At 43.5% G+C, this 25,197-nt stretch overlaps 1 protein-coding gene across 6 annotated transcripts in view; it reads right to left on the bottom strand.

Moving 5' to 3' along the window:
- The window catches only part of GREB1 (growth regulating estrogen receptor binding 1), a 155,642-nt gene that overhangs the window by 79,090 nt on the left and 51,355 nt on the right, over positions 1-25,197 (bottom strand). For 2 of the 6 annotated variants that reach the window (XM_061622750.1, XM_061622747.1), the window contains exons 2-4: positions 12,674-12,830; positions 5,085-5,213; positions 2,583-2,759 (exon numbers count right to left, since the gene is read on the bottom strand). In XM_061622750.1, the coding sequence (XP_061478734.1) occupies positions 2,583-2,759; positions 5,085-5,213; positions 12,674-12,830 (463 nt within the window). Of the gene's footprint in view, positions 1-2,582; positions 2,760-5,084; positions 5,214-12,673; positions 12,834-25,197 lie in introns of all 6 variants that reach the window. The other 4 variants (XM_061622752.1, XM_061622746.1, XM_061622749.1 and 1 more) reach the window with 3 other exon arrangements.

Below are 25,197 nucleotides of genomic sequence, written 5' to 3' on the forward strand. Positions count from 1 at the left end.
ACCCGGAGGAGGGTCTTCGATGTAGAGCGTAGTGTACGGGTGGGTTCATATTGGGGGAGGCGTTCCACCAGATATTGTGGTCCCGCGCCATATAAGGCTTTATAGGTTAAAACCAGCACTTTGAACCTGGCCCGGAAACATATAGGCAGCCAATGCAAGCGAGCCAGGATCGGTGTTATATGATCGGAACACCTAGTCCCTGTTATCAATCTGGCCACTGCATTTTGTACAAGCTGAAGTTTCCGGACCGTCTTCAAAGGCAGCCCCACGTAGAGTGCATTGCAGTAATCTAACTTCGAGGTTACCAGAGCATGGACAACCGAAGCGAGATTCTCTCTATCCAGATAGGGGTGTAGCTGGGCCACCAACCGAAGTTGGTAAAAAGCATTCCGTGCCACCGAGGCTACCTGAGCCTCAAGTGACAGGGATGGTTCTAAAAGAACTCCCAAGCTACGGACCTGCTCCTTCAGGGGGAGTGCAACCCCATCCAGAACAGGTTGAACATCCACCATCTGGTCAGGAGAAGCACCCACTAACAGCATCTCAGTCTTGTCTGGATTGAGCCTCAGTTAATTAGCTCTCATCCAGTCCATTGTCGCAGTCAGGCATCAGTTCAGCATATCGACAGCCTCACCTGAGAAAGATGAAAAGGAGAAGTAGAGTTGCGTGTCATCAGCATATTGATGGCAGCGCACCCCAAAACTCCTGATGACCGCACCCAGCAGCTTCATATAGATATTAAAAAGCATGGGGGACAGAACTGACCCCTGCGGAACCCCATATTGGAGAGCCCAGGGTGCTGAGCAATGTTCCCCAAGCACTACCTTCTGGAGACGGCCCGCCAAGTAGGAGCGGAACCACTGCCAGGCAGTACCGCCAACTCCCAAATCAGCGAGTCTCCCCAAAAGGATAACAAGATAAAAAGTGTGAAGCATTCACTGGAAGCACAAAAAGGAGGTCAAAAACCAGAATGCTGGAAAGATGTGGCTTTATTCTGTGCACAGTGGCACCAATAATTTCTTGTATATAAAAAAGAGAAATTTCTGTATAAAATATGTTAAAGCCCAACGCGTTTCAGCCTGTGTAGTCAAGCCTTCATCAGGGGAAAATTAAACTCTTCAGTAAAGTATTAAGACAACCTTTTTCTGGTATTTTCCTTATTGCTGTTGTCATGTAACATGACTACACAGGCTGAAACGCGTTGGGCTTTAACATATTTTATACAGAAATGTCTCTTTTTTATATACAAGAAATTATTGGTGCCACTGTGCACAGAATAAAGCCACATCTTTCCAGCATTCTGGTTTTTGACCTCCTTTTTGTGCTCCCCAAAAGGATACCATGGTCGATGGTATCAAAAGCCGCTGAGAGATCAAGGAGAATCAACAGAGTCACACTCCCCCTGTCTCTCTCCCGGCAAAGGTCATCATACAGGGCGACCAAGGCTGTCTCTGTGCCAAAACCTGGCCTGAAACCCGACTGAAATGGATCTAGATAATCGGTTTCATCCAAGAGTGTCTGGAGCTGGCCAGCAACCACTCGTTCCAGGACCTTGCCCAGGAATGGGACATTTGCTACCGGCCTGTAATTATCAAGATTTTCTGGGTCCAGGGACGGTTTCTTCAGAAGTGGTCTTACTACCGCCTCCTTCAGGCAGCCAGGGACCACTCCCTCTCGCAATGAGGCATTAATCACTTCCCTGGCCCAGCCGGCTGTTCCAATCCTACTAGCTGTTATTAGTCACGAGGGGCAAGGATCCAGCCTAGAAGTGGTTGCACGCACCAGTCCAAGCACCTTGTCAACATCCTCAAGCTGTACCAACTGAAACTCATCCAAGGAATCAGGACAAGGCCCATCCCCATCCTCCAGGATAACAGCTACAGACTAAACCCATTGAAATTAATGAAGCTAAGTTATGTCTATTAACTGCAATGGGTCTACTCTGAGTAGTATTATTAGCATTGAATACTATCTCTAGACTATACTCTAATCACGACACTGGATGGGCTTGTAGATAAACATAAAACATAAAGAAGAAGATATTCAGAGACCAGAAGGACTCCTTTGTTTCTATGAAGCCAGCTTTACCAATGGATTGTTAGCGCTGCTGACCACATCTTAGAAGAGAAGAGGAACAGTTATATATCAGCACAAGGCAAGATAAAGACAGCTGGCAGTGGAAATGTGCAGAAATAACTCAGTAATTCAAGGTGTAGTTCAGGCGACTGTAATGCAAACTGACCTGACAATGACTTTAACCTTGGACTGGAGTCAAGGCATTTTCACAGGATAAGAGGTAATGCAACATAGTAGCTCACTCTGTACTTTTCCTTAAGCTCATCCAGCTGCAAAAGGTTAGACTGTTATGAAATACCCACAAATCTACAACCCTGCCACTTTCCCCTTATGGTAGATACTGGAAACCTGGGGCCCTCCAGATGTTGTTGAACTCCAACTCCCATCAGTACCAGTCAGCATGGCCAGCAATCAAGGATGATGCGAGTTGTAGTCCCACAATCTAGAGGAACACAGGTTCCCTATCCTTGACTCACAGCAACGCTGGGACCGCAGCCGCCACTTACCTAGCAGAGCATTGCGTCCATGGTCATCAGGCAAAAATCTTTTATCTACGGCACACACCAAAAGGTGATCAGGTAAGTTTGGCGATTTGGCACCAACCAGTAAAAATCCTGAAGGCACTTCAATTTGTTCATTTGAAACAGATACTAGCCTCAAGTCTTTACCAGCCTGACAGAAACCTGGAAGAAAAGACAACAATTTTAATCAAGTATATAGTTTACGTATGAACGGATAAGATGAATTATACTCTCTTTTTTCTTTTTTATACAAACCATCATGGTCAAGATGATTTAAAAAATAAACAGCTCTTGAAATTGTACGTTCAGGGTAAAAAAAATTACATCCCCACTGAATTTGCATAATTGCATCCATACCTCCTCAGTTATTTTGATGCAGATGTGTTAAGGAGGGAGTATGGAGAGGACTTGATAAATAAGTCTTCCCCTGTGAAGCTTCCAGAGTTGTACAAGTTCAGAAACAACCCCATTATTTTTTCTCAACACAAAACAGAAGAAATTGATGAATGAGCAGGAAATATTTGCGTATGTGTTTTAAAAGAAAAATGGATCCAGTAGTGAAGGATGTGTGTGAATAAGTGTACAGGAGCAAAATCAGCGTTAAAATAATTGAAACCGGTGGGGGAGGGGGGAGGCTCTAGTCACCAAGGAAGACATGTGAACAGGTAGCTGTGAGTAAAAAACTGATACTATTTTCTGAAGAATTCTGCATCACAAAATATTAAGCAACAGAAGGTGAGCCAGTACGTATGAACAAATTCAGCTTTTAAAATTGTAAAGGTGAGGGGGAAGCTGTAGAGGTGGAAGTACATGAGAAGGACAATGGCAAGGGGGAGGGACGCTGAGTGACATTTGTGGAAGCATATGCAACAGACATCACACGAAGATTACTGTCCCATTAACGAGGTCCTAAATTTCACACACAGAAACCAGGAAATGCAGTAGCGACAGAGACACAATAAGAGCCGAGACACAGGAATAAGGTAGAGGCCACACCAGCTCTGTGCACTTTTCTGTGACAGATTGCACACAAATGAGCTGCTACAGACATGCCCTGAACTGCATCTTTAAAAACAAAAATTCTTAGTACACATGCATACTAAATTTCTAAATAAATAGCAAAGCGCAAGTGATGGCATAAACAAAAGACTTCAGCAGGCTAGTTAGTCTCAGGATGGCAGTAAGGGTGGCCATGTATCCTCCTCTACAGAGAATAGCCCTCTGTTTAAACGGCTGACAGTTCCAATTCTGGCTTAAAAATAAAGAACCATAAGAAGAGAGCGCAGGAAGCACCTTGAGGTTGCCATCAGCAATGAGCACCTGGACAGCAGACGGAGCAGGCACACAGATTACCTAATCACAATCTTCCCCACTATGGTGACATTATATTGCATTTCTGTTTAAATTATACTTGTTTCTAAATTTGCATCTATACATATAAATCAGCACAAGCACATTTTATGCAAATTGGTACTTTTTTGTGCAGTGCATATAAGTGGTTACCATCATGGCAGCCCATCAAAGACTCAAGAAGGAGCTAAACAAGTTCCAAGTGAAAACTGAGGGCGCTGCATTGATTGGTGTAAAGGGAAATAAAAACTACTCTTTCAATTATATCAAACCATTTGGGCATGCAACTGTGCATTTAAAATGAACACCTGAACTTACTAATCAAAATGCCCCAAATTTCTCTTTGCATCATTCATGGATAATCTGGAATATGCCATTCTGATGCACATTAGTCATTACTTACAATTATACAGTGGTATTTTTTTTCTCAAACTGTAAATATCTCGATCCAAATTAATATTTTTAACAGTTATAATATCATAGCAATAACAAGTTGACAAAAGGTTCTGAAAGAAACACACACATCAAAAGCAATCCACGACTAGTTCCGCCCCCCCCAAAAAAATCTAATTATTTTAAAGGTAATTTTATATACAAAATGATGTTGACATTGGATTCAATCTGCCAAAACTTAATTGCTATGGAGGCCTATTACTCACTGAAGAACTCTAGGCTTTACCATTTCAGACTGTAAGTGAAAGTTCACATAACTACATGTTCCTCCAAAAAGAAAATAAATAACTAAATAGAAGACATTCTCTCCAGAGACAGAAGTATCATCTCAGGGAGAGTAGACTAGGATCACTCTCACTGACATTTCTATGGAGGGAATGTATGTATAAAAGGGCATTTGATCATATAAGCCTCCATCTGCAGCCTGAAGTGGTACAGCCCGGACACAGTTCACCATCTCAGCTAGGCATCAGAACAAGGCATGTATCCCAGTGAAAGTAGCAGAAAGGACTCAGTCCAGATTAGTTTACGTTTAGTTGATTTGAACAGGATTTAGTCATGCATAAGCCTTGCTGCATTGCATTTTGTGTAAAAAAAAAACCCCTCCCTGTCATTTCTGTAACGAAGCAGCTTCGGCTATGCACAGCTCTAAAATAAGCTAGCCCATCTCTATGAACTTCTTACCATCAGTAGTACAACAGCCTTCAGGAGGCGGCTTCATCTGATAAATGATAGGGGGGCTACTTGATTCTGAACTTTCCTCCGCTTCCTCTTCCTCCTCCTCCTCTTCCTCATTATCCACTTTATTGCCTGCTAAAAGGTATCATGAGCACAATCACCAGAGGTCAGATAAATGGTGCATTCATTTTAGAGATTTTCCCCCTTTATCAGCAATAGCTGTTTCACACTTTCAGCTGATAGTTGCAGTTTTCAAGCTACAAACATGGCAGTGGGGATTGTGCTCAATTTATGAGCAAAATGGTAACCTGAAGCCAATCTTACAGCACCTCCAGACATTACATAAAGGCAAAGAAATGAAGAGAGTACACAAGTTCAGTGTAACATAAGAAAAGGAAAATGTGGAGATGAGCCTTGAAGATATAGAAACAATTCTGGGGCACTTGTAGTACTTTATGAATTTTCTTACATTTATATCCCACTTTTCTTTCATCAAGGAACTCAAGGCAGCATACATGTGGTTCCCAGGTGGTCCCCTATCGAGGCATTGACTAGAACCAGACCTGCTCAGCTTCAGCAAGGTGGTGGCCTCATGTGCCTTCTGACCATGCTCTTATGACTGAGTAATAAGTCGCTCAACTCACACTTGAGTGTGTGAATTGCCTCCGTCAAGAAGTGCAGCATGTTCACGTGACATGAAAACTGTTGATGCATTGTATCCAGTGTTAGTCCTACTCAGAGTAGACCTACTGAAATTAATGGACATGACTACTCAGAGTAGACCCAGCAATTTCAGTCCTAAGATTTTTGAACTGTGATGGTTGTCTCACATACGCAAGGAATCACATGAAGCTGCATTAGCTGAGAATGACAAACATGCTGGTGTAAACTCAACCCCAGGCTGGCAACCTCAGGGGCAGAGCTTGGAAAAGTTACTTTTTTTGAACTACAACTCCCATCAGCCCCAGCCAGCATGGCCACTGGATTGGGCTGATGGGAATTGTAGTTCAAAAAAGTAACTTTTCCAGGCTCTGCCCAGGGGAGACCAATTGCACACCTAAGGGTAGTTCTGAATCAGCCCACTATACCTGTCCTGTGCAATTATAGACAAATCATAGAAGTAGCAATGCAGAGAGTTGAGGGCCTGAGCCAGTTGAGCATGGATGAGACCACAGGGCTCAACAGAACCCTGTGTTCCCCATTCCCACACTGATGCAAGAACATAGGTACATTCACAGGCAGTGTGAGGAAGGAATGGGAGATCCATAGAGTGCCTCCCATATCCCCTTCTGGCCTTACCTCCATTTACCATGCAACTTACTCATGCTAACATGACATTGAGGGAGGGAGACTATTTGGGGATATGATAGGTTTCCATTCCCTATATTGCCCTCTTGTGCTGCCTATACTCACACTGGCGGATGTGAGGGATGAGGAAAATAGCATTTCACTGGATCAGGCTCCCAAATCCTCAAGGCATATGCTGATGAATCAGTACACAGTTAAAGCAACTATGATTCTGAGATGCCCTTTGTGTATTCATAGTGCCAAAATATCTTAAAGATCTTAAATAAAGATTTGTACATAGTTCTTCAAACTTTTAAAAGACATACACAACCCTTTAAAAAAACAGTCATTACAAAAGCAAGATTTCTTCAGAGCTGCATGTTTTGAAGCACTGAGTAGTCTGCGCCAGAATCACAGGACAAGGAAAACTTCACTTAATTAATTCAGTTAAATTACAGCTATTGATGAATTAAAGTTTGAATTAAACATATAGCATACATTAATCATGAATAGACAGCCAGTGTGGCGTGGTGGTTTCTGTGTTGGACTGCAACCTGGGAGACCAGGGTTCGAATCCCCATATAGCCATGAAGCACACTGGGTGACCTTGGGCCAGTCACTGCCTCTCAGCCTCAGAGGAAGGCAATGGTAAGCCCCCTCAGAATACTGTTTACCATGAAAACCCTATTCATACGGCAAAAGGAATGGAGCAGGGGGAAACCCCTATGAAAATAACACAGCTGTACAGCAAAAACAATCTATGCAAAAATCACAACCACTCTGAATAGCAGTTGTTTTGCTGAGTGATGTAACATAATAGCAAAAGAAAGCCATTGCCTACAGACTACAGCCTGGGAGTGTCCTTTAGTTCCAAAGGTTTTGTCTTAAAAGGTTCAGCAGAACTTAGATTTACAGCATAAAAAGTTAATAGGTTTCATGCTGATAGCTGCCCGTAATTCAATTGCTTGGTGCTGGAAAAACCTAGATGGACTATCACTGGACCGATGGCACAGAAAATTATGGGAATTTGCTTTGCTGGGGAAACTGACACAAAACTTGAAACTAGCAGCAGGCACTAAGAAGAAAGACACTTTCACAGAACAATGGATGCCCTTTACTGAATTTACAACCAAGAAGAAAAATCTTTGCCAAGTACCCTAACCCTTTACCAGACTGTGGTTGGCTTGATGAACTCTTATGTTTGACTTAAACACTGTAATAGCTCTCTCATAGAATGAAACAGGGCTGTCAGGGAGGGGGGAGGGGAAATATGTTTTGTTTCTTTTTCTGTATTATTTGAAAATAAAAAACAAAACTTAAAAAAAAGGTTCAGCAGGCTTTGTGACAATCAAAGACAGCTAACACAAATATCTTTGGACACCAATCTATTTTATTATTGTACTTCATATAATAAATGAACAAAAGAAATAAACAAAAAGAGAGGCTTCAAAGGAAATTGTGGTGAGAATATAAAGCAATACCCTTTCTATGTCAACTTCCTAATTTTTAAGTTGGCAAGAACAATTCCCTTTCTGCTAATGACAGAAAGTTGTCAACTAATGAGAATAAAATCTGGTGAGAGATAGATTTTGTGCTGGATTCCATCCTCAGACCTACCAAAAAACACTAGAATTTTACCTGTCAAAAAAAAATGGGGGGTTTGCCCCGACTGCTCCTGAATCTCCTCTACAATTGCCCCCAGACTCGGCCCAGTCACCAGAGGTTTTTATTTCCAGAGATGCCAAGTCAGTTATGAAAATGGGTCACAACTCCGATTGCCATCTTTTTCTGGCGATAAGGCTCTTTGTCAGGAGGACTGTTTAGGGAGATACACAAGGCCGTTTTCACTCTCATACCTCAGCCACCATGGAGGGGCAAACTGAACAAAAGCTCTATAAAGATTTCAGACCCAGCAGGCAAGTGGGGGAGGTGGGAGAGTTGGTGTCTGGCAAGATGGTTCAGCTCTCCTGACACCTGTAAACTGAGGGGGGGGGCTATGATGTTGTCTTTGTTGGTCTCTGATAGTCCAAGCGGACTCAACAGGTCAGCACAAGTGCAAAGCAAGTAAACATCCCAGCAAAATCTTTTTGATTCTTCCTACACACACACATATTCCAGGGAATATTTTAATTTTACTTTTTATTAACAATAAACATATACTACCTAATTAAGTTTTCTGTGTTGCTTCCGATAACAATAAAAGCATAAAACGACAACTCTAAACCATAAAAAGGTGGTGTAGCATAAAAAGTCCCTTAGCTGAAAATATGAAGTCAGTGTAACAAAGATTCTCAAGCAACAAAGGAAAATATTTGAAATAGATTTCAATGTTATATATTTGAAAGTTTAAACTTTTTTAAAACGAAAATTAAGGTTTGGGAATATTAAAAGGTCTTCGCCTGATTCCATCAGAGCCTGTTCCCCAGTAGCTTCCTGTTGTACCTCACTTGATGGGGGCACCTAAAGAAGGTACTCTTAAGGCCCAGGTAGGTCCATGTGAAAGGGGTTGACTTAATCCCAAGCCTTTAAAGGTGTTAAAGGTCAAGACCAGTGCTTTGCATGTGGCCCAGAAACAGACTGGAAGCCAGTGCAGGTGACAAATGATCAAATGATGCAGTCCCAATTAATTCTTCCCCTACCTACTCCAAGTTCAGCATGATAGGGCAAAGACAGCCAAGAGAGGAAAACATTTACCACAGAATCATCATCCTCTCAATATCCCATGAAAGAAAACTCTCTTCCCTGAATGTTTATACTATAGATTAGGGCTTTGTACACATGATCACTTTGTCAAGCAAGAAATGGGCAGCTGATTTGCTTACCTAGCATAGGTAAACATCTTCCTTTAAGGAAGCAATTCTGTCTTGGGGAAATTGTGTTTTCCCAGCAGTCAAACTGCATTGTAGTTCTGCTTTGAAAATAAGTATATACTGTACACACTGTCATGGTGCCTGTTCATTGGACAATGCCTATGAAGTCTTGTGGTACCATTTTCCTTTCCCCCACTGAGTGAGCCAGGCGATGACCTTTTTAAAATGGTTTATTACTGTATATTATGAGTAAGGTGATGACGATGATTGAGTATTACTTCTGACATAATCCAATCAAAGTTAAATACTTTAAGTCCCATTGATTTCAACAGAATTAATCCCCTCCATTAAAAACAACCGTTTTCTAAACTACTTTTTTGGCTGGATTGTTCTCATTATTATTTTGCTCCTTTCAAGGTTGAGCACTCCTAGCTGTGAACATGTTGTAGCCCTTTAAAAAGAGATGAAAAAATGCTCTAGCAAGACTACAAACGTGTTATAGCAATGCTCTGGCAATTTGTGGGCATTTTCTTTTATAATGTTTATAATTTTACATGAAGAATGAGCACTTTCCTCTCTATCATGGCAGGATACATTTGGTAACCAACCTTCTTGTTATTTTTTGTAAAAGAAATGGCAAATAGCTTACCCCTCTGCAGGAATGCTATTCCCATAATGCACCTGGACAAGCAATTGTTCTTCTGCCACAGGATTAGGTCTACAGCATTAAATGTAAATTGTGCTGTACATGTGGACATTTTTTGAAAAATATAATCTGGACATACCAATTTATTTCTCACTAATCTTTTTTGTTTTTTAACGGTACCCAATGGTTTGTTAAATCCTTTGAAAACAAAGATCTCTACAAGTGTGAAAAGAGTTCCTTTGTCTTGAACAAAGGCCATGCTTTTGAAGTATCTTTTCCCAGTTGATATCATAACCCAGTTTGTGACATCAGACTGTGTTGCTGGGAAAAAGCTCATGAAATCTCAGGCATCTCACATGGGGAACAAACAGCAGGAGCAGATGGACACTTGAACAAAGGTGATGTTTTTCATGCAAATTTCCTTATTCAGCAAAGAATGGAAGGAGGAATGAAATATGTATGCACTATAAACAAATTTGTTCCTAAATAGGGTTTTTACGTGGGTTGCAAGTAGCAATATTGTTCCAAAATATTTAAATCTTTGAATTATTTTTCAATGCAATTTACTAAAGACCACCATATTCCATTGATAATGATTCTTCCCACACCATAATTAGTCTGCTTTGAAAGGAAATGTGCTCATGAAAACAGGATACAAAGGAAATACCGTCCGAGCCAATAAAGAGAAACCAGCAATTAACAGGGGGAAATAGTTGCACCAGGAGAATAATGATGCCTGCACACTGTCAGATCCACCAAGGTTTCTGACATTCAGCAGTAAAATAAGTTTACTTGGTGGGTTGTGAAACAACTTCAATGGCTTTGCTTGTGGAATCTGAATACTGTGCTTAAATATTTATTTAATCAGATTTCTATCCCACCCTTCCTCTCAAAGGAGCCTGGGGCAATAAAACAGCAACCAATACAACATTTAAAAAAACATTTAAAAACAGATAAATATCCATACAGTTCATGGTTTCCAGGAACAGTTATACTTCACCCATCAAATGCCTTGGTGAACAGTAGTACTTTATTTATTTATTTATTTATTCAGATTTTTCATAAAGGCAAAAAAGCCCAGTACAATCATGAAACAATTACCCGGCCTCCCCCCCTCCTTCTCCCATGCCCTCCCCATACCCACAGCTATCAGTCCAAAATGCACAGAAGCAAGTACAAACAGAAGAAAGACAAAGACACAGTAAGGATGAGAACTTCAACCAAGTACTCCTCTCCACAATTGTCCATGTAATATTGTAGTCTGCAAGGTTCAAAACAGGAGTATTTTAAAATTCCACCTGAATGTTAATAACAAGCGAGACAGATGCCCCTCACCTGGAAGGGCATTCTGTAAATGGGGAACCAATACCAAGAAGACCCTGCTGTGGGCCACCACCAACCAGGTAAGACCCACTGGCAGCTCCACTAACAGGGCCTCCCCTGTTTATCACCTTCCAGGAAGTAATATGAATGATAAAAGCAAAAAAGTTTTTTTAAAAAAAGGGATTGTTGTAAAATAAAATAATAATCACAATAAAACACCAAACTCTATTAAAACAATGTATCTGTAGTTCATAGGCAGGATTGTAAACAGAACCCAAAACTGTAGTTCAAAGTGAGGTAGTTGTAAGTGTACCGTTAAAATACTGTCAGGGTTTTTTATTTGTTGCCAAGATCAAAGCTATCTGAAAACATTGATCAGCTAACACTATAGTTCAAAATGCATTACATTGCATTCAGTCCTACTCGTTTCAGCTGTACTTACTTCTACCTTAAATAGGTTAGGATTCCAATAGAAGTCTGTTAAGAATTTTTATCTGTTTCCAAGATACCAAGGCAAGACAAACAGAGGAATACGTAGTTTTAGGTTTCACCTACTGCACATGTTTAACAAGACTTCTGTTAACAAAGAGCATACTGTATAGCTACAATCCTAAACATGCTTATTTGGGAATAAGCTCCACAGAAATCAGTGGGCCTTTATTCTAAATACATGGAAGCTAGGGATTATTCATTCTTAAATTGGACTTCCTCCACCCTCTCCCCAACTAAAATAGCATAAACAGTTAAAAACACAACATATACATAAGGCTAGATCTCGCTGATGTAACAAACCTATGTCTGGTCTGTATCACTTTGAAGTTCAGGTGTGGCTCACATGACTGAATGCTACTCCATTACACAAAATTCCCTCCATATGAAGAACTAAATTTCAGGAAAAAGGGTTCTAGATAAGCCTTCCCAACAAGCTAGCCTTCTATGTGTGAGACAGGTTTAAAAACTCAGTGAGCAGGGCTAGCACCACGGGTTCGCGTGGCTGGGCAAGGGGCTCGTTGACAAGAGCCTCCTGGACCTACTGCAGAGAGGAGGTAGACTTGCTGAGAGAAAGGCCCATGAAGAATGTGTTGCCCGAGGGCCCTCCAAAACTTGGAGCCAATACTGTCAGTGAGAATGAGCCATAGTTTGAACCTTCCAAAAGAAATACAGATGACATTATCCAGCAAAGAATGAGACTTAAGAGTTCCGAAAGCCAGTGTGGCGAAGTTGTTAATAGTGTTGGACTATGGAAGGCCAGGGTTCAAATCCCCACTCAGCCATGAAGCTCACTAGGTGACCTTGGGCCAGTCACTGCCTCTCAGCCTAACCTAACTGATAGAGTTGTTGCGAAGATAAAATGGAGAGGGTGAGAACTATGTACACCACCTTGAGCTCCTTGGAGGAAAGGTAGGATGCAAATGCAATAATAAATCTATGTAAATTGTAGCCTAAATATGCATGATCTCTCCTGATAAATAAACATGAAACCAGTTCAAATTCGATTGAAATAAAAATATCAAACCAGGATTTCTTACCTTCTAGAGAGGAAAGCTGCTGTTCAGCTTCTAAATATAGTTGTGAAAAAACTGGCCTGGGGACTACATTACTGGACCGGAGAGAAGCCTCAATAGAATTATGCAGCACTTCTTCAAAGCGTGTTGTCTTGAGCTGCCCGGCGTACGAATTTCCCATCTTCTTAAGAAAGGGTTTGAGAAGGGTTTATTTGTTTGTTTTTTCCACATAAAATGAGAAACAGAGAGAGGGAATTCAACTTTTGTCTTCACAAACCAAGGAAGCTACGAAGAACACTTACGAGGCATTTTCTCCGAGAAATGAGTTTGACATTATTCTTAGGGAAAAGATGATGGACAGTGGATAGTACTCATTGAAGAGATCATGTAAGTAAATGACAGGAAGTGATGGTAACAGTCTCTATAATTCACTAGAATTCCTCAAGATATTGCTAGAAATCAGAGTCTGATACAAGCAGCCCGAAACATGATTTATGGCAAGGCTGCGGAATCTGTGGCTCTCCAGATGTTATTGGGCTGTGGCTAATGGGAACTGGAAGTCCAATGACATCTGGAGGGCCACAGGTTCCCCATCCCTGATTTAAGGACTGCCTTTTGTGCTCAAAATGCAGGAGAAATGCCTTTTTTTTCTTGTAAAATTATGCTGCTTATCATGCAACAGGTCAGAAAAAGAGTAGGGCCAAGGTACAGACACAGTTTTCCCCACAATAAGACACATTTTAAACGTATGTACTCCCAATTTTTCAGGATGGCTCACATAAAAATAAGGATAATATTTTTAAAAAATACAAAATGAAGAATTACATGTAATCCATTATACCGGCACAAAAGGACAGAACAATAGCAAATGAAAAAATTAAATATAGGCTACATTAACACCATACATTTAAAGAACATAACTTCCCCCAAAAGAATCCTGGGAACTGTAGTTTACCCCTCACAGAGCTACAATTCCCAGCACCCTTAACAAACTACAGTTTCCAGGAATCTTTGGGGAAAGTCATGTGCCTTAAATGTATACAGCCTGAAACAGACTTTTTACAAGGCTTTCGTCTGGTGCCAAAAAGATATCAGTGTAGGCGTGACACAAACATCCCTGGGAAACCAATTCCAAAGACAGGAGGCTACCACCAACTGCCTTACCTGAGAGGGTGAGGGTACCCAGGGGAGAACCTCAGAAAAATGCAGGCTGATATGGGAGTCAGCTCCACTGAACTCAGTGAGGACTTACTTCTGGGTGAATATGTTTAAGATCGAGCTGCTGGACATACCATCCCATCCCTTACAGTCAGACGACGTCAAGGTAGTTCACAGGTGCAGAGTTTATTCCTTTGTGCAATATGTATATATATACACCACCTCTCTCAAGGCAGTGTTTGATAACAGCTGTATCAGAGTGATTCATACAACTGAATGACCCAATCCCATATTGAACCCCACAGACAGAGACTTGTCATCACATTAGCTCAAAACATAAGCCTTGCCAATGACGTTAGCCTTTACATGCAAGTTCACAAGCGATGAGTGACAGAGTGATGAGCAATCTGAAGACAAACACATATGTTTCTGCAGAGTAGCCTTTAATGCTTGCTGGACTGATTTCCCATGGTACTTTCTTCACACTAAGGGGTCCCCAGCAAAAAAAAATAAATTAAATGTAATACATCCAAGCAACTGGTTACCCAACATGGTCTTTTGCTGTTTAGAAAAACAAGCAGGGCACTGGTGCAGCAGAGGCTATGTTAATCAGTACAGTCAACCCCCCCTATTTCTGAACATAGGAAATGGGTGCTTGCATTTACCCCATGGAACGTCAAGCCTTTCAAAGGCCTTGCAAATCTGTGACATCTCTTGTCACTCGTCTTGGGCAAAGATACAAGCTGGTGTTCCTGAATGTGCTAGCTGAGTCATAAAATGGCACCAGGAAGTTAGACATGCTGGGCCTCATTTTCCTGTGCTATTGAACTCTTCTATATCTCCTGCTGCACAGATTGATGCCTTTCAGTCACTCTCAAACACAAGTGGGTGGCACAGGTTTCAAATGTCTGTGAAATTCCAAACAATGACCAGAAACTGACTGGCTCTGTTCAAAAGGCCCCATGTTAACAGGAAGTGGGGAAGGGAGGGGGGCTAGCCCTGCAACATAGGCCACTTGCTGCAGACAGAACACTGAAGAATTATTCACTAATAAGCAAAAAACAAGGTTTAAGAACATACCTACAGCCCACAGATATTTCTATCAAACTTTAAAAAGCTGGGAAACTGGGCAGCTATAGTGAATGCACCAGGGGAGCAGGAGACCTGACCTCCTCTCTGAGATATTGGACTGCCCTACAAATTTGTTAAATTGCAAACACAATTTGGGTTCGTCCTTCACAGTCCAATCCACCTGCGGTGAAGCTTGGAAGAATTTGGTAACATGTGCCTCTGAGTGGAGGGGAGGGGAAGGAGGAGGAGGGGGAAGGAGGGGATTGGAAGGAGATGGGGAAAGGGAAGGGAGGGGCAAGGGGGGGAGGGCAGGTTTGATCATTTGCATGCTTTTTGATTTCAGTGGGATTTACTCCTGTGCAATCATGCTTAGGATAGGTGAAAATGATTTGGGGGAGGGGCAGGGAGGGGAAGAGGAGGGCAGGAAGAGGAGGAGGGAGGAAAGGGGAGGAGAGGAGAGGGGAAGAATTGGGTGGGCACTGGGCAGAGGGGAAGCCCCTTGGCTTTCCAAAAAGAAAACTTTGTGAACAGTATTATTCTTTTTCAGGGCTTCCCCCACCTTTTTATTCTACAGCAGGCACATGTAGCCTCCCACCCAAATGTAAACCCAAGTAGGGTTGCCAGGTCTCCGGTTTTCTGCCGGAGTCTCCAGCAAAAGGGGGGCGTCTCCGGCCTCCGGCAATACTTCATTTAAACTGGTGGATCTCTGGCTTTTCATTGGCCCCCTCAGGCACGCATGTGTGATTGACACATGCATGCGTGAAGGCTGTGGCTGGCCGCCTTCCCGCCCTTTCTGGAGAGACAGGAGGAGGAGTTGAGGCGGTGCCCTGCAGTCTCCATCACGGCCGCTAGAGCACCTCATCGTTTGAATCAGCTCGGGATGAGAAGGCCGCTTTTCATGAGGAGCAGGTTGGAGGCCGGTTCGTAGGCTCTTTGGGCAGTGAGTGAGAGAGAGAGAGAGAGAGAGAGAGAGAGTGGGGGCAGGCAGGCAGACCCTAGGCAGGCCCTAGGCAGGCAGGCCCCAGGAAGGCAGGCAAGCCCCAGGCAGGCAGGCTCCAGACAGGCAGGCAGGCCCCAGGCAGGCAGGCAGGCAGACCCCAGGCAGGCAGGCCCCAGGCAGGCAGGCAAACCCCAGGTAGGCAGGCCCCAGGCAGGCTGGCAGACAGGCAGACCCCAGGTAGGCAGGCAGACCCCAGGCAGGCAGGCCCCAGGCAGGCCCCAGGCAGGCAGGCCCCAGGCAGACCCCAGGCAGGCAGGGCCCAGGCAGGCAGGCAGACCCAGGCAGGCAGGCAGGCAGACCGCAGGCAGGCAGGCCCCAGGCAGACCCCAGGCAGGCAGGCCCCAGGTAGGCAGGCCCCAGGCAGGCAGGCAGACCCCAAGCAGGCAGGCAGACCCCAAGCAGGCAGGCAGGCAGGCCCCAGACAGGCAGGCAGGCCCCAGGCAGACCCCAGGCAGGCAGGCCCCAGGTAGACCCCAGGCAGGCAGACCCCAGGCAGGCAGGCAGACCCCAGGCAGGCAGACCCCAGGCAGGCAGGCAGACAGGGCCCAGGCAGGCAGGCAGACCCCAGGCAGGCAGGGCCCAGGCAGGCAGCCAGGCAAACCCCAGGGAGATGGGCTGCATAACCTCAGAGGGGGGGGCAGAGAGAGCAGTGGGCTGCATAACCTCAGAGACAGGGGGGCGGCTGTGGGCTAAACAATTCTCAGCGCTGATGTGCCTGTCCCTCCACCTTTATCTTGCTGTAGATAGCCGGGACGAGGTCCAGAACAGCCAATAAACATGCACAGCAGGATCTTGGTAGGCATGCCTTTATGGAATCATATGGCTTCCTTTATGGAATCAATCCATGTCTTGTTTGGCCTTCCTCTTTTTCTACTCCCTGCTATTTTCCCAAGCACTATAAAAGATTATTCTTATTTTGTATAATCTTTTATAAGACATTTCATCTTGATGCAATTAAAAACCATTCAATTGCTTCAGCAGGCAAAAAAGTCATTAAGTGGTCTGCCAAGACCCTCAGTAATGTTCAAGTAGTGGTGATGGTGAGTTTGCAAATCCCTGGTCTATCGCCTTGCTGTCTGGTTGTGAGCTTACAGGATGCGGTGGACACAGGATGCTGGGTTTGAAGAACATAAGGAGAGCCCTGCTGAACCAGCCAAAGGCCCATTTAGTCCAGCGTCTTGTTTGCACAGTGACCACCTAGATGCCTGTGGGAAGCCCACAAGCAGGACCTGAGTGCAGCAGCGCTGCCCCCACTTGTGATTCCCAGCAAATGGTACACAGAGGCATATAGCTTCTGATATGAAGGGCCTTTACTCTGATCCAACAGGGTTCCTCCAGCAGCATTGTGGCATACTTGTGTGCAGGGCTGGATTACCCACTAGGCCCCTGCATTAGTGCCTATGAAACTCCTACAGGCCTACAAGAAAGTTTGGGTTCTACAAAATAATTTAATTAATGCAAATTATTGTCTGATGTAGCAGTTTACTCAGCCTTCACCCAATGAACAACAAACATATGTCTTAAGTAAATGTAGATTAAAAACTCACTTTGCAGCTGTTGTTGTTAGCAAAATCACAGATTACAATAGAGGAGCACAAGCCAAGATAGCCATGAAGCATTCTCAGTACATGAGATTTTGGCGTGAGGGACAAAATGATAAAATCTGACAGTGAAGCAGTTTGCTTCTCTTCAAGATACCCAGCTTATAAATGATGAGTAATAAAAATAGAGCTCAACCCACAAAAAGAGTGACTGGACAACCAGCCAGATGGGTTTTCCCAGCATTGTTGTCTTTTCTAATTAATCACGTCTTCTCATGATGTGTCCAAAGGATGATAACCTCAGTTTCATCATTTTAGCTTCTAGTGATAGTTCTGGTTTAATTTGTTTAACATGGCTGCAACCATATCTACACAGAAGTAAGTCCTATTGAGTTCTATGGGGCTTAGTTCCTTAATAAGCATGTTTACAGTTGTTGCCTTCAAGGGCATCCATCTGTGCTCCCATCTAACATCTCTGCAACACTAAGCTCCTTTCTTCCAATAATGGCCTGGCCTGAGAGCACGTAAACCCTTCTTGCCAGAAGCAAGTAAACTAGATTAAATGTTCCCTAAAGGCGTTGAACTGTGACCTGGCAGACCAGGGTTCGAATCCTCACACTGCCATGAAGCTCCCTGGGTGACCTTGGGCCAGTCACTGCCTCTCAGCCTCAGAGGAAGGCAATAGTAAACCACCTCTGTCTGAATACTGCTTACCATGAAGACCCTATCTGGGATCAACTTGAAGGCAGTCCATTTCCATTTTGCATCACCCTAAGCTTGTGAGAAAGAATGACCTTGTCACTTCAGATGGACCGAGGAACACCCTATTTTAGGTAAGATTTCTATTTTAATCTCCAATCAGAGAAATTTTTTTTGAATGGTATGCTCCAAGCAACTGTGGTTGATACAATGTGTCATGTTTAATGATGTCACCAGGGCCCGCCCCATGATGTCACCAGGGCCCACCCCATGACGTCACCAGGGCCCACCCCATGACGTCACCAGGGCCCACCCCATGACGTCACCAGGGCCTGCCCCCATTTTCTCAGGTTTTTGGATGGTTCCGACCTGACAACCCTAAACCCAAGCTGTCCCTGGCCACATCCACACCAGACCTTTATTTCCCTTTAGACAGGCATGGCTTCCCCAAAGAAGTCTGGGAAGTGTAGTTAGCGAAGTTAGGAGAAAGACATATCGAATTCTGTAAAGCCAATAATTAGTTTCTTGCGAACACATTTTTTGACTGACCAAAAAGACGATTGTACACATGGACATCACCAAATGGTCAATATAGGAATCAAATTGATTATATAACTGGTAGCAGAAGATGGAGAAATTCCATACTTTCTTCCAAAACAAGACCAGGAGCAGACCACGGTACAGATCGTGAACTGGTCGTATTGAAAATCAGAGTAAAGCTAAAGAACAACAACAAAGCAATCATAATGCCAAAATACAATTTAAATAACATCCCAGAAGAATATAAAGATCAAATAAGGAACAGACTTGAGGCTTTAAACTTAGTTGACAGAGAACCAGAAGAAGTATGGATTGAAGTCAGAGACATTATCAGGGAAGAATGCAAAAAGACAATACCTCTAGTTAAAAAGAGAAGAAAGACCTCAATGGATGACTGACAAAACTCTTAAAATGGTTAAAGAAAGAAGGAAAGCAAAAGCAAAATGAGATAGAAACACGGTTAGAACCCTAAATGCAACAATACAGCGACTAGTACGTAGGGACAGAGAACTATTACAATAGTTATTGTAAAGAAATAGAAGTTGACAACAAAAAGGGTAGAACAGCGCTATTCCAAAAGATTAGAGAAATGAAAGGGAAATTTAAACCAAGAGTAGGGATGTTGAACAGAGGAACACATTGACTGACTGAGATGAAATAAAAGGAAGGTGGAAGCAATACACTGAAGGACTTATATAAAAGAGATGCAAGGATGACAGATTTATTCATGGAGGAACCGTATGAAAAGGAATCAGAAATTTTAGAATGTGAGGTGAAAGCTGCTCTTAAAATACTTGGAAGAAATAAATCACCAGAACAGATGGCATACCAATAGAGCTGCTACAAGCTACTGAGACTAAATCTGTCCAAATTTTGACAAAAAGTTGTCAACAAATATGGAAAACTAAACAATGGCCCACAGACTGGAGGCATTCAATATACATTCCAATTCCAAAGAAAAGGGATCCCAGGGAATGCAGCAATTACAGCACTATTGCCCTAATATCCCATGCAAGTAGAATTATGCTCAAGATTCTACAACAAAGGCTCTTACCGTATATGGAGCGAGAAATGCCAGACATCCAAGCTGGATTTAGAAAAGGAAGAGGCACCAGAGATCATATAGCAAACATGCATTGGATAATGGAACGGAGCAAGGAATTTCAGAAGAAAATCACCTTGTGCTTTATAGATTACAGCAAAGCCTTTGATTGCGTACATCATGAAAAACTATGCAATGCTTTAAAAGAAATGGGGGTGACACAGCATCTAATTGTCCTGATGCACAACCTATATTCTGGACAAGAGGCTACTGTAAGGACAGAATATGGAGAACCTGATTGGTTCCCCATCGGCAAGAGTGTGAGACAGCGGTGTATTTTATCACCCCATTTCTTTTATCTATACGCAGAACATATAATACGAGAAGTGGGATTGGACCAAGATGAAGGAGGTGTGAAAACTGGAGGGAGAAAATATCAATCATTTAAGATGTGCAGATGATAGCATACTACTAGCAAAAACCAATAATGATATGGAACGAATGCTGATGAAAGTTGAAGAGGAGAGCACAAAAGCAGGACTACAGCTGAATGTCAACACGACTAAAGTAATGACAACAGAAGATTTATGTAACTTTACAGTTGACAATGAGGACATTGAACTTGTCAAGGATTATCAATACCTTGGCAGAGTTATTAACCAAAATGGAGACAATAGTCAAGAAATCAGAAGAACACTAGGACTGGGGAGGGCAGCTGTAAGAGTACTAGAAAAGGTCCTCAAATGCAAAGATGTATCACTGAACACTAAAGTCAGGATCGTTCAGACCATGGTATTCCCGATCTCTATGTATGGTTATGAAAGTTGGCCAGTGAAAAAAGTGGATAAGAGAAAAATCAACTCATTTGAAATGTGGTGTTGGAGGAGAGTTTTGCCCATACCATGGAGCGCAAAAAAGACAAATAATTGGGTGTTAGAAAAACAAATTAAATCAGAACTATCACTAGAAGCAAAAATGATGAAATTGAGGTTATCATACTTTGGAGACATAATGAGAAGATATGGTTCACTACAAAAGACAATAATGCTGGGAAAAACAGAAGGGAGCAGAAAAAGAGGAAAGCCAAAATAGGAGATGGATTGATTTCATAAAGGAACCCACATACCTGAACTTACAAGATCTGAACAGGGTGGTTCATGACAGATGCTATTGGATGTCACTGATACATAGGGTCGCCATAAGTAGTAATCGACTTGGAGCCACATAACAATAAATTTCTTGTTGTGAGGTGCTTTGGTTTCCAATCAGCAATCCTACCTCACAGGGTTGTTGGGAAGACTACACACACACACACATGCACTCACACACTGCAGATGTAAAAATACATATACCCCATATAATAGTTTATTGTCAAAACCGTTGGTCATTGCAGAACGTTTTCTTTTTAAATAACATCAGTATTAGTTTCCTACATAATAAAAGCAGTGATACCTAAGTAAGCCCTGCCATTGCTTTAAAAATGGGATTGGAGGGGGAGAGAAAGGTTTATAACACAAGCACAATCCTTTGCTATGTTCACTCAAAAGTCCCATTAATTTACAGCACAATCCTAACCATGTCTACTCAAAGTCCTATTGAATTCAGTGGGGTTTACTCCAGGTATATGGAATTAGCACTGCAGCTTTACTCCCAGAAAAGCAAGTACTGGATTAAAGCCTCATGTTGGGAAGGTTTTCAAAACAGTGCCCTTTTCAACAGCCCAGGAAAATTTAAACTTGTTTGACTCCTATACACAAGAGAAAAAAAAACTTTTGGTACTGCTGAAAGGTATATACTTACACAGTTTATGAGATTTTCAGATAAACAGGAAAAAACACCCGTTTTCTACATTTACAATGCAGTGTAGGTACTGCCTGGAGGTCAAAAATTTTCTTGTCAATCACAACCCTAACTTCACTTATTTATTTATTACATTTATATACTGCCCGATAGCTAAAGCTCTCTGGGTGGTTTACAAAAATTAAAAACATTGAACATTAAAACCAGATATACAATTTGAAAAACCATACAAAGTTTTAAACCATGAAGCACAGATAAACAAGGCAAAAGACCTGGGGTCAGAGCTCAGCACATGCTGTTAGAATGCCTGGGAGAAAACAAAAGTTTTGATCTGGCGCTGAAAAGATAGGTGAACTTCATCGGGGAGATCATTCCATAATTTGGGGGCCACTCTGAAAATGCCCTCTCCCTTGTTGCCATCCTCCGAGCTTCTCTTGGAGTAGGCACCTGGAGGAGGACCTTTGATGTTGAGCGTAGTGTATGGGTGGGTTCGTGTCAGGAGAGGCATTCCATCAGGTATTGTGGTCCCAAGCCGTGTAAGGCTTTATAGGTTAAAACCAGCACCTTGAATCGAGCTCGGAAACATATAGGCAGCCAATGCAAGTGGGCCAGAATCGGTTTTATATGTTCGGACCGTCTGGTCCCTGTTACCAATCTGGTCACTGCATTTTGCACAAGCTGCAGTTTACGAACTGTCTTCAAAGACAGCCCCACGTAGAGCGCATTGCAGTAATCTAATTTGGAGGTTACCAGAGTGCGGACAACAGAAGGCAGTCTATCCCTGTTTAGATAGGGGCATAGCTAGGCCACCAACCGAAGTTGATAGAAGGCGCACCATGCCACTGAGGTGACCTGAGCCTCAAGTGACAGAGATGGTTCTAGGAGAACCCCCAAACCTGCTCCTTCAGGGGGAGTGCAACCACATCCAGAACAGGTTGGACATCCACCATCCAGTCAGAACAGCCACCCACTAACAGCATCTCAGTCTTGTCTGGATTGAGCCTCAGTTTATTAGCCCTCATTCAGTCCATTCTCGCAGCCACATGGTTCAGCATATTGACAGCCTCACCTGAAGAAGATGAAAAGGAGAAGTAGAGCTGTGTGTCATCAGCATACTGATGGCAACGCACTCGAAAACTCCGGATGACCGCACCCAATGGTTTCATGTAGATGTTGAACAGCATGGGGGACAGAACTGACCCCTGCAGAACCCCATACTGGAGAATCCACGGGGCCCAGCAGTGTTCCCCAAGCACCATCTTCTGGAATCAACCCGCCAAGTAGGAGCAGAACCACTGCCATGCAGTACCCCCCATTCCCAGCTCAGCCAGTCATGGAGTTGACCTGCAAGCACTCATTCCAGGACCTTGCCCAGGAATGGAATGTATTGGCTACAAATCTGAAAGGGCGGGGTTAGAGCAGCCAGCTAAGAGATCATTTCACATAAGTTCCAGGGGGGTGGCAGCTGACATTTTGGTATATATCTCGTGAACCAGACCACCTAGAAACTTAATTTTTAAAAAAATGAAAACTGAGAGTCTGGACTGAGATTCAGCTGACTCATCCGAACACCTAGAGAGGACCCCAAAATCCGGAGTCTCCAGCTGCAAACTGGTTATCTGGCAACCCTATTGTGAACTGAAGTGAGCCTTCATATGCTGCTTCTATCAGGCATGAAATTCAAATTCAAGTTCAGTCATTACCATGTTATCCCTTTAATAGTTTCCCTTTAATAAACCAGTGTGTTATAAGGTTGGAATGTCCATCTGGGACTGGGGTGCTCTGTGTTCAAATTTCTTCATGCTGAATGACAAAGCTTTCTGGGTGACTTTGGGTCAGTTACTCTCCCTTGGTTTAACCTACTTCACAAGGTTACTGTATGGACAACAGAGCTTGGAAAAGTTACTTTTTTGAACTACAACTCCCATCAGCCCCAGCCAAGCATGGCCACTGGATTGGGCTGATGGGAGTTGTAGTTCAAAAAAGTAACTTTTCCAAGCTCTGATGGACAATATGGGGAACATACACAATGTATGCTACCCTAAGCTCCTCCAAGGAAGGGGGGGATCTAATTAAAGTTGCATGGAGAAAATAGCAGCTCCCCATTCCACACAAAGGTACCAATGATGGATAGAACATATAGTTGAAGAAAATTCTAGTTTTGACTTTTCAACTACAATTGCATAACGCTGTACACACACACCACACACACAAATATGTTCACTGAATACATGAGGAAAAAATAAAATCATGCCCACTGGGCCTGCCCTGACACACTGACTGGCCACACCCCTCTGGAAAGTAGGCACACATATGTTAATGAGAAAGGGTCTTGCTCACATATAGCTGTACAGATGCTGAGCTCAGATAGCACCCTGGTACACGCCACGGTTGCGGGGTCTGAGACAGGAGGTGAGACGACTAGAGCGCTGGTGGCGGAAATCTCACTCTGAAGGCGATTGGACACTGGTTAGAACAGCAATAGCTGCCTACCAGGTGGCAATAAAGGCAACAAAGAGGGACTTCTTTGCTGCCTCTATTGCGTTGGCAGTGTCGTCCCAGGAGGTTGTTCCAAGTGGTCCGAAGCCTGGTCGGTCCAGTGGCTCAGGAACCCATGGAGCATTCTAAAGTCTCCTGTGACATATTTGCTAAACACTTTGCCGATAAAATCGAGCGCCTGAAGAGTACGATCCCGTATGCCGTGGATACAGAAAGCGAGCCAAAGGCGGTCAGTGGCATTCCAGTCCGATGGGTTTGGTTTCAGCCTCTTCCTTCTGAGGAAGTGGACAAGGTGCTCTCTACTGTGAAGCCAACCACCTGTCTGCTGGATCCTTGCCCTTCGTGGCTCATTATCAGCTGCAAAGAGAGGCTGAGCGAATGGATCTGGGCAATGGTAAATGCATCCTTGGAAGAGGGTGCAATGCCATTAGCCCTCAAGGAGGCCATAATAAAGCCCATCTTGAAAAAGTCCTCCTTGGATCCTCAAGAGTTGAATAACTTCCGCCCAGTCTCTAATCTACCATTCTTGGGCAAGGTGATTGAGCGAGCAGTGGCCAAACAGTTACAGACACACTTGAAGGAAGCAGATTATTTAGATCCATACCAATCGGGCTTCAGGACTGGACATGGAACTGAAATGGCCTTGGTCGCTCTGGTAGATGATATGAGGAGGGCATTGGATAGGGAAGAATATACCTTCCTTGTCCTCCTGGATCTCTCAGCGGCTTTTGATACTGTTGACCACGGTATCCTTTTAGACCGCCTGGAGGGATTGGGCATAGGGGGCACTGTTTTACAGTGGCTCCGTTCCTATCTCTCAGACAGGCGTCAACGGGTGGCATTGGGGGATGAGGTGTCAGACCCTTGGCCTCTCAATTGTGGAGTACCACAGGGTTCTATCCTCTCCCCCATGCTATTCAACATCTATGTAAAGCCGCTGGGGGCCATCATCAGGAGTTTTGGGCTGCAATGTCACCAATATGTGGATGACACTCAGCTCTATCTCTCCTTTAAGTCCTCACCAGAGTTGGCTGTGGAAACCATGTCCAAGTGCCTGGAATCCATAAGTGGTTGGATGGGAAGGAATAGGCTGAAACTAAACCCTGATAAGACCGAGGTGTTGCTCGTGGGAGACAAGGGAAGGTTGGGAGACATAGACCTGATGTTCGATGGGGTAAGATTGCCCCTGAAAGACCAG

This window comes from Rhineura floridana, chromosome 4 (genome assembly GCF_030035675.1).
Source record: "Rhineura floridana isolate rRhiFlo1 chromosome 4, rRhiFlo1.hap2, whole genome shotgun sequence".
NCBI lineage: Eukaryota > Metazoa > Chordata > Lepidosauria > Squamata > Rhineuridae > Rhineura > Rhineura floridana.